This window comes from Tinamus guttatus, unplaced genomic scaffold (genome assembly GCF_059628265.1).
Source record: "Tinamus guttatus ecotype Peru unplaced genomic scaffold, ASM5962826v1 Tinamus_guttatus_pri_ptg000131l, whole genome shotgun sequence".
In the NCBI taxonomy this organism is placed as follows: domain Eukaryota; kingdom Metazoa; phylum Chordata; class Aves; order Tinamiformes; family Tinamidae; genus Tinamus; species Tinamus guttatus.
Window position 1 is genome coordinate 3,954,545 of NW_028288665.1, and position 13,406 is coordinate 3,967,950.

Sequence of the window (13,406 nt, forward strand, 5' to 3'; positions counted from 1 at the left end):
ACTTTGTGCACAGCTGTTCCTCATCACCCTCATGATTTCTGAACAGTCTGAAACCAAATTCAAGAGGGTGACACTCATACATCTTATGTCTATCTGAAGAAAGGAGAAAGCCACACATCTATTTAGAGACTAAGAATGAATAAATAATAATAAAAAAGCCTTCTAAAGGAGAAGGGAGGGAAAGTGTATCATAAGTACCTTCTGTCCCTCCTCTTTTTTTTTTTTTAATAAATAGCTGCTCAAGCTCACCAGGCTACTCTCAGAAGGACTGAACTGTTCACATGCCCTAAGGACAATACAGCTGACAAATGCTTCACCTATTCTGCTGTTATCTTTCCTTGAATCTTTCAATTAATGCTGCTATTTTCTAATAAAAGTAAGCAGTCTCCCAAGAATCAATATATTTTCTCTAACCAGCAGTAAAGAGCACACTTGTCAATCAAAACATGAGCAAACACCTCTGTATTTAAATGCCTGCTTTGCCTAAGCCTCAACTTTGTACCATGTTAATACACCTAATAAGTGCAAGATGCATGCAAGAAAGGCTGAAATTTGGTCCACTACATTCTAGGTTCCTTATAATGAAAAATGGTTCAGAGTTAAGAGAAGATAGCCTTCAAAATCAGAGTCTGTCTGTTGAGGTCACATCATTTTTGTCACTCATTCTGCTTAGCTAATTGTACTTCAGCCTAAATGATCTAGAAATGCAGGAAGAAAACAACTTCTCTTCATCACTTGTTGTTTGACATGTTTGGAAAGGAAATTTTGAACACACAAAAAGTAAGCAGTAGCATTTTTAGCATTCACTTAATATACCGATCACTTAAAATGCCAACCTTCTTCCTAGAGTCTTGTGAATATGACTGGAACTTAAGTCCAAAGTACAGTAACATTATACCTCAGGGTTAAAGAGCTAGTTAGTTAGTTGTTTGTCAAAACATGTAGAGAATCTGTATCGGCAATGTATTTCCAGTGCTAATTACCAACAGTAGCCACTTAAGAGGGCAATTTGCCCAGTCCTTGCCAGCTGCAATCACAGAAACCAGAAAGATGCAAGTAATTCTGCAAATCAGACATGATCCGTATCTGGAAGAGCTTCTGTTGGTCTTTTCTTATTGACTCGTCTGCTACTTGCAGCCTCAGAACAAAACAGAAAAAACCCTTAGACTGACAGGCATGCACACTTCACAGCAAGTCAACAAAAACTGCAATGCTGTTGAATTGCAATGTCAATATTTTGGGATATGCCCTCTTACAACTGTGGAGAAATCTCAAAACAGTTTTTAAGCACCACCAAGCACGCAGTGATTAATGCTAGCATGGGATAAACAGCGAGGAGCTGCACGGCAAGGCATCGCAACGGCCAAGCTAGTAAGAAAGCCATTGCAATTAACACAGCGGAGTGATCCCATCAGAGGGGCAGGGTGGGGCGAGCACGTCCCAGGAAGGATCAGATTGGAAAGAGCTGACTCATTTTGGCTGCACGTCTGCACGCGGGCAAGGCAGGAGCGACTCGGCCGCCGGAGCCCGCGGGATCGGCCCCGGTGCCCCCGGCGCGAGGCCCTGCGCGTTCCCGCCGCCCGCAGCGCCGCCCGGACCTGCCCGAGGTGCCCCGGCGAGCGCGGCCGCCACGGCCACCCCCAGCGCCACGGGGGGCCCCCCTCGAAGCCAAAATAACCCTACGGCCGGGCGGCATCGTGAGGATGCCACCAACACTGTCATTTGGATCAACCTGAGGGCGCTGGGGCTGCGAAAGCCATCTGATTACAGCCAAATGACAGCTCAGAAAGTGCCTTTCCCGTGCTACCCCGGGCAGCCTGCACATTTAAGCAGTCTCATGCAGCTGCCAATACATGATACCTACGGATATATGATACGCACACATGCACACAAACCATTTTGTATTTTTATCCTAGAACAAAATTCTGCTTTGCTGTGGGGATAAAGGCAGGCTTTTAGCAGGAGCGAGAAGAAAGAGGGTGACACACAAATCCAAAAGGGGGAGGGAGGGGATAGAGTACCATGAATAATTATGCTGTATTCACAGATATTTAAGCAACTACTTGCTACGCAGAATGAGCAAGTTCAGACAAGCTCAGATTGATACAACTGCATTCCCATCCCAGCTCAGATACCCCTGCTCTCCACCAGAGGTTTCAGAGCACCTCAATGGAAAAGGAGAGAAATATTTGCCCGATGATGCTGTGGCAGGGAAGTGACTCAAAACATGCCTCTAAAGCAAAGCTTCCCAAAGGACAGGAAAAGAAAGCATTCGTTTGCAGTTCTCATCACATCTTGCATAAGAGATGGCAAAAGAGAACAGAAAGGCAATGTGAACTTCCCAGTATCACTTCACCAAAACGCCTGCATGCAGTTTGCAGTAAATTCAGAGGGGACCCAAATTAACAGCGCCAAATACTGCCCGGAGAACTCCACGCCATAAGAGGCTGTTTAATAAGGGACAGCTTAGAAAGAAGATCTTTCAGGGCCTCCTGTGATTCTTTTTAAGCTTGGAGTGAAAATTTTACTGACAACCAGCAAACTAAGCAGGGATAGTGTTTTAAAAACAATGTACCAAAAAAAAAAAAAAAGCTGAGGACATTCTCAGTTACTATTTTCTTTCATCTTTTTGGCAACCTGTGGTTTTCAGACACCTCCTTTAGTTATCACAGTATGTAAGTTTAGCCAGTGCCTTTGTAGCTGACTATTTTAAAAGAAAAGGAAGATGCTGAGAACAGTCAAAGCAGCTCTACTTGTTAGCATCAGGAGGGAAAAAGAAAAGAAAGACAGAAGGGATGGCAGGAGGGGGCAAAAAAGAGTTTTATCCTTGAGAGTAAACACAGTTGAAGCCATCCCAGGTATGTCCTGTCTCTTCCCAAAACCTCAGCCCTTAGCAGCCACGCAAACAGAACCCTGAGCTACTTCCCAGAACCCGGGCCGAGCCCTAGCACAGTCGCTGCCCTGTCACACTCCGCTGTTGAGCAACGCGGATGGCACACGGCTTGCTGCGTCACACCGCTCGGGGAGGGAAAAACAGCCCGCGCGGCCGCGCCGGGGACGCTGCGCGCGGAGCCGACCAGCGCGCCCCACGCGCGCGAGGAAGCCGCGCCAGATAAGGGCGGCCCATCTCGGTTAGCACAGCCTCCCGCGCTGCCCTGATACGGCCTGAAGGACTCGAGGGGCAGGGAAGCAGGGGTTATCGCGGCACGCACAGCTCCAGCGAGCTGCTCCCAGCGCCGAGGCCTGCGCCGCGGCAGGAGCCGCTTCACGTGCTTAGACCATTTCCTCTGCTGTTCCTGAACATGTGGTCCTGCTTCCTCACCAACCGTGATCTCACAGCATCCCCTGCACGAGCAGCAGAGCCGCTGTTTAGTCAAGTGCAGTCAGGGGAAGCAGAGCCCCAGCACGACTCGCGGACTCGCGCTGCTTTACAGGAATCAACAGAAATTGCTGCAGAACACAGAGAGTTCGGGAACTTCCGCCCCAGAGCGCAGTGAATTTCAGTGCAGTCCATCCCAAATACCTCACTCTCATCAATCACTCCCAGTCCGAAGCCAAGGCACACAGCACTTTTAGATAGCTTGATGCTAAAAATGAGCCACACAGAAGTGTTTTGCCTCCTCTGCTTTAGGACAGGTTTCCACCTGAAACACTGGAGAGCCGACTCTAAGGACTTGCTAAAAATCGCTGAAAGTGTTTTTAAAAACCTTGAGCTCAGAGAGCAACTTCGAGAAGTCAGAAACCAGCAGATGCCCTCGAGCAAAACGAAGTATTTGTCTATTTTGTGCTACTTATTTACCAACTGGATAAAAGCATGGCCAGTTTACAGCACCCATCTTTGCTGAAGCTCATGCAACTTAAGCATCACAGCATCACAGGCACAGAAACACGAGTGAGTGAAAGGCCCTGGTTAAGTCCAAATGCCAAGATACACAAGATGCCTCACACCCACTCCTCTTTCTTTTTTCTTTCTTTTTTTTTTTTTTTGAAGTCAGAAAAAGTTTCAACCTCCCCCCACCCTGGCCCGGAAAAACTACTGTCAATGAATAGCCTGCTTTGAAAAGGGGGGAGAAAAGTAAAAGAAAAACAAATGCTGACCCTGAGCGGGGGTATGTTGTGCAGCTTGCTGGTTCCAGCATGCTGAAGGGGAACAGGTTGAGCAGGTTAGGTACCGGGGTGGCGGGGAGAGGAAAGGTGAAGCTAGAAGACATACATTAAAGGTGGAATGACAGCAACCACAAGCACAGTTTGAGAGAAGCTTTTTCCTCATTCTCTTTTGGGACTTGGCTTTGGAGTCTCTTTGGACAACAAGGAAGAGGAAACCGAGTGCACACTTATTGCTGAAGGGCTTCTGTCCTCTGTGAACAAAGAGCTATGTGGGGATCACCTTAACACACAAACTTTCTCAGCAACCATCATTTTCTACAGAGAATCCCCCAGCTGAAGCACGGGTAGGAATATAAACCTTCAACTGAAATGTGAACAACACTGCACATCCCATATTAGCCTCCACAGCTAACATCTCTATGATAACCATGCAGTGCACAGCTATGATAAAAGGCTAGGAGCATCTCAGCTCCCCGCAGAGACCACCTCGGTTTTTTAGTGCTTGCTAAGCTAAGGCCTGTATTTATTTTGCAGCTTTTCAAGTTGGGAAGGGGAGGTGCATCCCTGGGAACACTAACCTTTTAAAGAAGGTGATGTTCCTGCAAGCGTACTTAGGCGGAAACATCAAGGTCTCACAGAGCCATATGCGCTAAGACTACAGTCTAATCTGTCAAGTGGCTTGTGCTCATTTGAACTGTGACATGGGCAACAAAGCAGCACTAAGCTACGCTGAATACGCTCTGTTACATGGAGATTTATGTTATTGCCCATGAGCAGGGTGGTGTTGCTCCGCCACACCACCATTTTCCCCTTTTCCCCTTGGCACAGTTCACACCAGAAACCGAAACTTCCTGAGAGCAGGGCATCCTTTTTTTTTTTTTTTAAATCTGAAAATGGTAAAGTTCTAAAATCCACAGCATGACAACGTACAAGAGAAGGCCCTGGCATATTTTTTTTAAAGCAACACACACCAACTCGAGGCCTCAAAAGCGCACCGAGCTCTTTCCTTTCTTCGGTCAGGTACTGAGGAGAGGCGAGCGCGGCGCTGCTCCCCGCGCTCGCTTCGGTTCTCCAGAACAATGGAGCTAATTAAGGTCAGCATATAAATCTCAGCTCGGCACTTCCTTGCTTCTCTTGATTCTAATCAGACCTCAGCGCTCGTGTTTTTGTGTTAACTTCCTTTGCTGTTCTGCGATGATAACTGAAGGGGGATACTGTCCAAGGCTACCAGCAGCGCACGGCGCGTCTGCTATCGTGGCGTCTCCCCACGGCTCCTACGGCTCGCAGGGAGGGGCACTGCCACACAGGAGCTCCTCTAGAGCCTCTTACACCTCACCGTATTCATGGGGGACTTTCTGGGGGTCCCATGACCGTATTTGTGTCCTGAGATTAAAAAGAAGTAAAACAAAGGGATTGGTAAAAAGTCGTTATGAAAAGTGAACAATTTGCTCAGCAACAGTGAGACAGACAAAAGCATCTGTTTGGGATCAGTAAAAATATTTTCTTCTGTATCTCAAAGATCCCGAAGAACAGACTAACTGCTCTCCTGTTGTTGAAAAGATGCTGACCTTTTCTCTTCTTCGAGACATGGAGGTCCTAGCAGGATACCAACGAGTTACTCTCGATATACGTGCTGCTGGGAGGGAGACAAAAACAATCTCTCCATCCATTCCCACAACTTTATAAAATGCAAGAGTCAAAATGTTAGAAACAGCTTTTAATTGCAAAGAAACCCAAAACAGGTACCACATATCAGTTGTCTCCTACAACTACAGTTAACTCCTCCTAGAAACACGAATTAGTCCTCTGTGTTAATTATCCCCTCTCAAGAATTAGGGCACTTGCATTTGCTGAAGCTTATCTTTTACTAGCAAGCTAAAAGTGGTTAAATCACTCCTGCATATAAGGAACACATTGGAAAGTCTCTGATATGCCCTGTTTCTTCGTATTTAAGAGCACTGCCCAACTGCATTGAAATAAAAGCTCCTCAGGAGATGACCAGAGACATTTCTAGTCTGCAAGACAGTAAAAGACAATCATTTTACTCATGCAAACTATCAATCATTTTCATTCTTTGAGCAACTGTTTTTAGCTTCAACATCTTATACTTCCAGTTTTCCAAACTGCTTGAATTTTAGTGCCAAACTTCCACTTGGGCATCCTTGCAAACCTCCAGAAACCAAACCACATTGCAATAAAGCAGTTTCCCTCCCCTTCTGAATTAAAAAAGAGAAAAAAGAAAAAAAAAAAAGTTAATCATTGCATTTGGCTATGCTCTGGCTTCAAAAATTCCCATCAGGAGTGAATGCCAGAGTACATGTGCTGCACTGCAGAGATCCCATTTGTACTTAGAGGCTGGGCATTGTTACTACACTGCACCCTACAAAGTACAGACAACTTACTGGAAGCGGGCCAAAGCCATAAATAACACAATAAATTCACGGGTGGAATGCAGGGAAAGGATGGCTTTAGCAGGATCTTGAGGTCAGTCTGCATAGTAGGTATTTGCAGAGTAACACACAGCTTAGATGCATTCCTCACCATGAAATGCAGATACATGTTAAAGAGAGTGGGGAAATAATCAAAGCATGTGTGTATCAACCCCCAAACCCTTCTGAGGATCCAACATTCATCTTCCAACCAATATGTTACCATCTTCATCAAATATAAACTCCTTATTTGCTAGTAAAGATGGCCTGCTGAAACTCCACATTTTAGTAGGTTACACTTCCACAGCACATGCATTTTCTAGGCTTCTTAAAAAAAAAAAGGAAAAAACACATTCAGCAACATATACACACACACATAAGCATTTTAAAAGTCCTAATTTGAATAGCAGAACAGCATCATATCCTGATAAGAAAAACAGCTGTTATTCTCTCTACAGCATATTAAAAAAATGTTGGGGAAAATTATCTAACACTGAAAATAAGATTGCGAATGAAAGTGCCTTCTTAATTAAAAGAAGAAATACCTTCTTTGATAGGACCCTTTGTAAGCATGCTTCAAAGCATAGCTTCTGCAATCCAGATCTTCCAATTTGAGTTTCAAAGCATTCTGCATGTGGTTGTTACATGTGGTGTTTTGCATGTGCCAAAAAGAAAAAAAAAAAAGATACACCAAACTTTGGGATTTATTCCTGAGATAGTATACAATCAACCTACAATCGCATAAGTAGGACGTAAATGAAAACCCATACTGAAGAATTTTACTAGGTATGGGGGAAGGAATTAGAGGGAAAAACAAGAAGGTAGAAACCTATGAAGTTTTGGTTTCAGATGAAACATTTTGGCTATTTTGCCTTGTGACACTTATTGACTGCCCAGAGAACACCAGCCATGGACACTGGAACCTACTTCACTGAACCAGGGAAGCTGTGGTTAAAATACATATATTATCCTCTTATTCTTTTCAAACTTATCACAGAGCATTTAATAGGCATCCACTGGAAACTGGCAGGAACATTTCTCACTTCCCTTCTGGCATTTATATTCTATTAACATTTTGAAGTTGCATGGAGAACCCATCTTTAGCAGCGAAAAAAAAAAAAAAAAAAAGAGAGATTTTGAAGCCATAGGTATAGACCATTCTTTGTCACAGAAATAGAAAGGAGCTGCTGGCAAGGTTTCCTACCCTGTAGCAGTCTGTTTTGGAGCAAGTGGATACAGCTCTATTTCACCTGAAGCCTGATGTATGTTCTACCAGAGCATAGATCAATCTCTTCTCTGCCTTAAGATCCTTGCTAAAAGCATACCAACAACCACCAACAGAGCTCACAGCAGCACATTAACATCTCTGCCTGCAGCCTGGAGAAATGCAAGGGCAGAGGAGATCTAGAAAGAAGCTTGCAACTTTCTCTTGGTGGGAGAACCCAGACCCAAAAGAGTCCTTTGGAGTCGGCACCATTCATAGCTCAACTCACCAAAAAGCTACAATGACAGTACAGAGAGAAGGCCTTTTGTAATCTCAATTCACTGATTTGAGACATTTCTTCAGAAATCCCCAGTTCCTTGTGTGCTACAGAAAACTCATTAAAGGCGCACACCCTCTCTTTCCACATAGTTTGTTCCTTCTGGAGATCTCAGAACATTCAACTTCCATTTACTGTAACTAAAAGAAAGCTATGGGGACCATGTCCCTAGAATAAAAGGAGGAAGATTAGCATGTCCTAAATAGCAGATATTCTTATGTACTGACCACCTCAATGCTAAGAACTCTGAACTTAGTTACTATGATCTATCTTGTTCCTCCAAATTCCCAAAAAAACCCCACAAGAAAATAAGCCCATCCAAATTCTCAAATCAGTCCCCAATACTGGAAAACCTGCTCTCTACAGGACTGCTCCAAAAAAAAAAAAAAAAAAAAAAAAGAGAGAGAGAGAGACAAGTAAACAAAAAAACACCCAGCATTCTCTCCATTCCCCATCTCCTGAGCAATTCATGTCTCTGATATAGACCTCAGGCATGGATGGATCTCTCAACTACTGTACGAGACTACAGAAACCCTCCTCAAGCACTCCAGCAGGAGCAGCACTGACACTGCGGCAGTCAGGCTGATGGCAGACTCAGAAGAGTGTGAAGAGCAGCCTTCCGTCTGCATGGCCAGCTCCCATGAGAGTTTGCTGAGATACAGTTCCCCACTGAAAATCCCATCCGAGAGTCACCCTGGTCCGAAAAGGAAGCAGGTTTTAACCCCCTTTTCTGAATGGTGCTGCCCAAGAGGACCTACCCTCTCCAGCCCTCTGCCTGCTGTGCCCATTCAACTTGACTTGTTGACACACAGCAAAGAGAAACAGGACTTTGTGAGAGCCCACGACTCATTTATGAATGAAGGGTTGCACGTACTGAGAGAGGCACGAGAGATGCATCAATGTATCAGGTAAAGAGCACATGCCATAGCCCAGCACAGCTAGACTAACTCTGAGAAGAGCTGGGCAGAAAACAGTGTTCTCACTCTACAAAATGCCCTGCAATCACAAAAATATTTTTGCCATTATGCAAAAGAGCAACAAATACAAATTCTAGAGGGTTTTATTTCCCTCTCCAATAAAAAAAAAAAAAAAAAAGTGAGGGAGGAGAAAAAACACTTTCTATGGTGATTATAGGCATTTACTGCAAGAAAACTGATATATTCTAACCCCCAAAGTAACCTGAGCTGGTCTCCTTCCTTCCTCTCAGATGAATATCTACATTAGGCTAACACAAGATGGGAAAACACATCAGAAATTTCATCCTCTCCTCGAACTGTAATAAGTATTCCCATAGCACATTATTTCCCTTGACAAAACAGTTATGTTGGATATTTCCCCCAATGGTCTAATGATAAAAGTCTAGTTTAAAAAAAAAATCGCATAGTTAAGTAAGAACCAGAATGAGGCAGAGGAGAAGAGAGAGAAGAGGATGTATGTAGCACATACACATTCTCCCTTCATTCAGACGCTGGCAGGTTAACTACTACTCCCTCACTCCTTTCTTCTGCACTGAATATCTTTAACATAAAGAAAATAGCAAAAATAGAGAAATAGAGAAAACAGAAAATTGCAGGACATTCACAAGATATGTTTATTCTTTAGCAGATCATTCACAATGTTATGCTAAACCCACAACCTCTCTAACCACCCACTCTGCAATGCTCCAGGGAGACCACTATCCTGACTACTGGGAGGACATGAGAAGTCTTGTTCTGTTCTAGTTTTGGCATGTATTTGTCGCTACTTAGATATTTTAATGTAAAAGTAGAGAGCAGTAAAGGAAATATGTGCAAAATCAGAGAAAGATGAGCTTGTATTACCATGTCCCCGGCTGCCTGGTACTGAAGAACCACAAGCCTGGTACTGATGCCACCACAAGCTAGACTGGTGGGAGCTGCACACAAGGCAGGGCCCAGCAAGTGGGTCCTTGCTCTTGGCTCCGGGGCAGCTTTGAACCTGAAGTGAAAGGCAATCACCAACAGCACTGGCAGGCCATGGGAGGCGATGCTACGGCAAGGTTTGAGCTGTCTACTTGAGAATTTATTTCAGGCCATCTTCGACTAGAAATACCTGTTTCCGAAGGAGGTACCCAGTGGGCAAAAGGAACATCTCCTTTCTGAGTGTGTCATAGCACCAGAAAAGGAATTTCATTTCACTTTGCATTTATTCTCATCTGCCTGCTTGCACATTCCTTCTCTCTGCTTCAGCAGCAAGAATCATTTTTCTATTTTATTGTAGTAACAGGAAAATGATTATTCACTGCAAAAAACTGGCAGCACAGTCTTGTCAACCGCTACCCTCTTTTAGTAAAATTACCTAATTTCAGTAGGCTCAGCATTGTGCCTGTCACAGGTTTGAAGTCACTTTTTTCAGTGCAGTTGAGTTCAGTAACAGATTTTTGCAATGTTCCACTAAGGTGCTGCAGTGTGTGTCCACACAAGGAGGACTTTCAAAGAGCAAATACAAACAAACGCCTGTCAGATGGAAAGAACCTTAATAGGAATCTCCCTTGCATGAACAAAGGTCCTTTTTAATGCAGTCAGTAAACACAGTAGTCCACCCTGATAACTTTAAGTAATATCCCACAAAAAAAGAAAAAAAAAAAAAAAAAAAGCTCAGTCTTGTCATCAGAAGGTTCTCATCATCTATATTTACTTCTTTTGGACAAGTCACTCAGGTAATTTGGACAGACCTGCTGCTAACACACTATAAGAGCTGCTATATAGGGAAACCCCAAGGAGGAGAGCAACTCCATCAACATCTGATAGGCCGGGAGTCAAGTCTCACAAGCATCCTCCCTTTCCTGTTCCTGGGAGAGGATGAGAAGATGTGTTGTAAAATAAATAAATAAATAAAAACAAAACAAAACTAAGAAAACCAAACCCAAGAACTTCTTAACAAGCAGCCTGGGCTGAGGAGCTGGACACAAGCATATCAGACAACACAAGTGTGCCAGCACTGGAATTCTCACCCTCTAACGCTGACAGGAGCACCAGAAACTACCCTGCCTTTGTCACAGCAGATGATACAACGTCTGACCTCTGTTTGGGGAAATGTGTAGCTAGAAACACCTCTGCCTGCTGGTCAGATGAGTCAGAGGTGAGATTTATTCACTGCCCAAGGCCAGCACCTCCTCTCGGCATCCTTATGTCCTTCTCACGTTGTTTCTCTCCCCACCTCTAATCAAGTACAGGTTTAAATAAGGATATAATTACAAAATTGCTTTCCTCCCATCCCACCTCCATTTCTGGCTGACTACTTAAATCAGACAACATGATTAAAAAAAAAAAAAAAAAAAAAAGGTAGAGCTGCAAGCAGCTACTGACTTCTTTGTGCAGAATTATGTCTTTTTTTAGTGTCACTGAAAACCACCCCTTTCATTCCTTTTATTTCACCTACAGACTGTTGCTTGGAAAATGGCCGGTAATAATCAAGGAAACAAGATCTCTTCCCTCCCACACAGAACCGGTCTATAACCATCACTCTTGTCATTTTGCTTATAAGCCATCTTCCTTTCCCCCACCTGTCTTACACTCTCTTTGTAGGCTGTAAACTCTTTGATATGTGGACTAGCACTATGTGAGAATTCACAAAGTCTTAATCAGCTCTTGGCACTCCACCCATGCAAACAAATGAATACAGAATTGGGGGATGAGAGAGGGGAAGGAACATGCATGTGATTTAACATTTCGTTTCCCCCGTTGACAACTGTACATCCCTATGAAGAAGATTGCATGAAGTATGTTTGGCAGTTTTGATTGCAGAGAATTTCCTGGATCTGCGATGCAGTAAGTCATCTACATTGTAGGCAAGTATTAATATATGTGTTTAAAAAACAGATCCACTGTTCTGAAGAGGCATCTTCATGATGATGCTTGGATATCTAGGTACTTAGCACCCAACAAGAACATGGACCTCTCAGTACCATCATACACACCTGCTACTCTGGAGCTACAAAAGCTGAAAATCCCTTATAGCCTGGCTATACATTTTTATCCTTCAAGAAAAATCTATTCTGTCTGCCCCCCACCCATCCCTCCAAGAAAAGAAATCACAAAAAAGAAATACTCCTGGATATTCATAACAATTCTTACTGACTTTTGAAATGAACTAAGAGACTTCTCTTGGTTCTGACTTGTTGCTCTCAGAACTTAAGCATCTCAGTAGTTGTGGAGTCCTTTGGTGTCATGCCATCATTGTAGATCATAAGTAGTCTGTATTTTTGGCCCTAGTAAGGATCTTTACTCAACCTGACAGTCCTTCCAAGGAAGCAAAATAGCCCCCTATTCTGTAATCCTTTCCAAATTAATGGGTCATGATCAGCACTCACCTGTGCATGTTTCCATTGGTGGTGAAGGACTGTCCACATACTGAACATTTATAAGGCCTTTCACCTGAGTGCACCAGCATGTGGCGATCAAGGGAGCTCGCTGAGCTCAGAGACTTTCCACAGATGCTGCAGGAATGGTCTGTCCCTCCAGTGTCAGTGTTATGCTAGAGAAAGCAATGATTTTTTTTCATTGAATGCCCCTTCTGAAGTGCCAGTCAAACATTAGAGAGAACAACTTAAAAGTAGCCTTACAGACTTGCTTGCCAAAATGCCTCCCATCAGATGTGCCCTGCATATCTCTCCTCCCAAGCCCTCCCACCTCAACTCCACCCCCTCCTTTTGCTTTTAACTTCCTTAATGCACCATCATGGGTAGCTGCTTCACACAGCCTGATGCCCACTACATGCAGCATTTCTCATGATGTGCAGCAGGAGAGGATCAAGGGGATCCAGCAGCAACCCATCAGACTCATCCAATGGGTGACTTGGGATACATTAAGTCATGCAGTGGTTTGGAATCACAGCAGTGTGAAGGGGAAAACTTCAAGACAGAATAAAACACTTATAATATATACTCTTTAAAGGTATTAATTTCAAAGCACTGTGTAATAAGAAAACTGAAGTGCTTTTGTATACATATGTAGACTCCTGTGCTATAAGAATACATCTCAGTAACCATTAACTACTGTGCTATAAGCACCACCTTTTTTTTACATGCATTCAAAGACCTGATGACTTCTTCACACACCCTCTCCCCCAAAATATCTCCAGGAGAATCAAAAAGAAAAAATAATTGAATTATAATAATAGTACAGAAGGGAGAACTGAAGTACTAAGCATCATGTGGACTCACAGTGGTGAGACAAAACCAGTGCAGGACCCTCTGACACAGTAAGGTCAAATTTCCTCTATAAGGTACATACATAGTTGAAGAGGAGAATGGAAGGTCCATAGTTGACTGAAACAATTATCAGCCATTAAAAATAAATAAATAATGTAT

At 43.6% G+C, this 13,406-nt stretch overlaps 1 protein-coding gene across 1 annotated transcript in view; it reads right to left on the reverse strand.

Moving 5' to 3' along the window:
- RREB1 (ras responsive element binding protein 1) overlaps positions 1 to 13,406 on the reverse strand; it is a 119,918-nt gene that overhangs the window by 43,372 nt on the left and 63,140 nt on the right. The window contains exon 5 of the mRNA XM_088521749.1: positions 12,408 to 12,571. Within this exon, the coding sequence (XP_088377875.1) occupies positions 12,408 to 12,571 (164 nt within the window). The remainder of the gene's footprint in view (positions 1 to 12,407; positions 12,572 to 13,406) is intronic.